General features: G+C 39.8%; 1 protein-coding gene across 2 annotated transcripts in view; it reads left to right on the top strand.

Annotated features, from left to right (window-relative positions):
* Positions 1–783, top strand: part of LOC106878805 (uncharacterized) — a 43,505-nt gene extending 42,722 nt beyond the window's left edge. For both annotated transcript variants that reach the window (XM_014928149.2, XM_052967507.1), the window contains one exon: positions 581–783. In XM_014928149.2, coding sequence (XP_014783635.2) covers positions 581–759 — 179 coding nt within the window. In that variant the 3' untranslated portion in view covers positions 760–783. The remainder of the gene's footprint in view (positions 1–580) is intronic.
* Positions 784–1,602: the final 819 nt, after the last annotated feature.

The following is a 1,602-nucleotide window of genomic DNA, read 5'->3' as shown; positions in this document are numbered from 1 at the left end:
TCTCTCTCTCTCTCTCTCTCTCTCTCTCTCTCTCTCTCTCTCTCTCTCTCTCTCTGCACACACAAAACATTAAAGTACTGTGCACCTGTGTTAGAAATTGATATTAAGTTGTAGTATGATGGTGAATGGAAGTTTGTTTATCTATCAATTTGCATTGGTTGGCTGTGGGGAAGACTAGAATGTTTGTAAGTGTATTAAGACCACCAAACCACCCCAATATGTTGGCTCCATACATGTCTTATTAAGAAGGTACAGTATTTTCAGTTTACAGTTGGAGGTATTTTCTGATCCCTGAAGAAGTGGCTCCTGTCCTTTAAGAGCAATTTTAACTCTGTCATTGATATGTGGTTGCTATCGTCATCAAAGATTGCCAAGCTTAAGTATTTGTAAAGTCAATGTAAGTTTTAGTCGTGTGTGGTTAATGATTAAGGAAGGTGTTGTGTTGTGCATAGTGATTCCGTGTTGATGCCATAGAAGGAGATTAGGTTGTCAGGAGATTAGGTTGTCATAGCCATTTCTCAGAACAATGCTGCTGAACAAAAATGCTATTTAATTTGATGTTATATATTTCAACTTCCAGATTTCTTCTGCTGGGATTGCTATGATGACAACCCTTTGTGCGGAGAAGTTGTCCAGACTCCAGTCAGTTATTATGTAGGGCGTGTTGCTTGCCCTATCACCCAGAAGTGTTTCATCCGAAAGGACAATGGAGGTAATAATAATCATTATTATCGTCTTTTTTTATTAACCACAATATGATCATTAAAGAACCTGATGTTTACAAAGTGTGTGAGAGGCTGACAACTGGGAGAAGGGTGCAGATGTTATACAGTAAGTGAATTAAAAATTTAATGAAATAAAATAATTTAAAATGCACAAAAATTAAAATGTGATATAATTTGAATTTGAAAAACAGAAAATATTTAGGGCTGCCTACCTAATGCAGGTAAGAACTCATAGGGTTGAAACACTCCACAATTCTACTCAACATTTCCTTGTACTAAGTCCTGGAGAAGACGGAGGCATCTATCAGCATTTTGGGGATTAAGTAGTTTATTAAGTAGAGGCAATGACTAGTGACTGAGACCTTTGGCAATATATTGTGCTTGAGAAGGCCCATCAAGCCAAATGCACCCATGCTGGTGGCATGTAAAGAACATCCTTTGAACGTTGGGCCTGATGGAGGCAAAATGGCTGAGTTCCTTTCAAGCATTGGGCCTCACAGGAGCAAAGTAACTGATTTTCTTTTGAGTATTCTTGTATTGGGCCTCACGGAGGCAAAGTGGCTGGGTTCCTTTCAAGTGTTGGGCCTCACAGAGGCAATGACCAAGGCCTTTGGCATTATGTTGTGCTTGAGAAGAAGACTACCAAGCCGAGCAAACTCACAGTCACAGCAGATACCAGTGTCATACAAATGGCACCGGTGCCAGTGGCATGTAAAAGCACCCATTACACTCTTGGAGTGGTTGGCATTAGGAAGGGCATCCAAGCGTAGAAAACCATACCAAATCAGAACACAAAGACAAATGAAATACCACTAAACATTTCATATGGCATGCTAACAATTCTGCCAGCTCATGCCTTACTACTACTACTACTACT

This window comes from Octopus bimaculoides, chromosome 4 (genome assembly GCF_001194135.2).
Source record: "Octopus bimaculoides isolate UCB-OBI-ISO-001 chromosome 4, ASM119413v2, whole genome shotgun sequence".
Taxonomy (NCBI): Eukaryota; Metazoa; Mollusca; class Cephalopoda; order Octopoda; family Octopodidae; genus Octopus; species Octopus bimaculoides.
The sequence above is the reverse complement of the archived record's forward strand: the minus strand, read 5'-3'. Positions and strand labels throughout refer to the sequence as shown.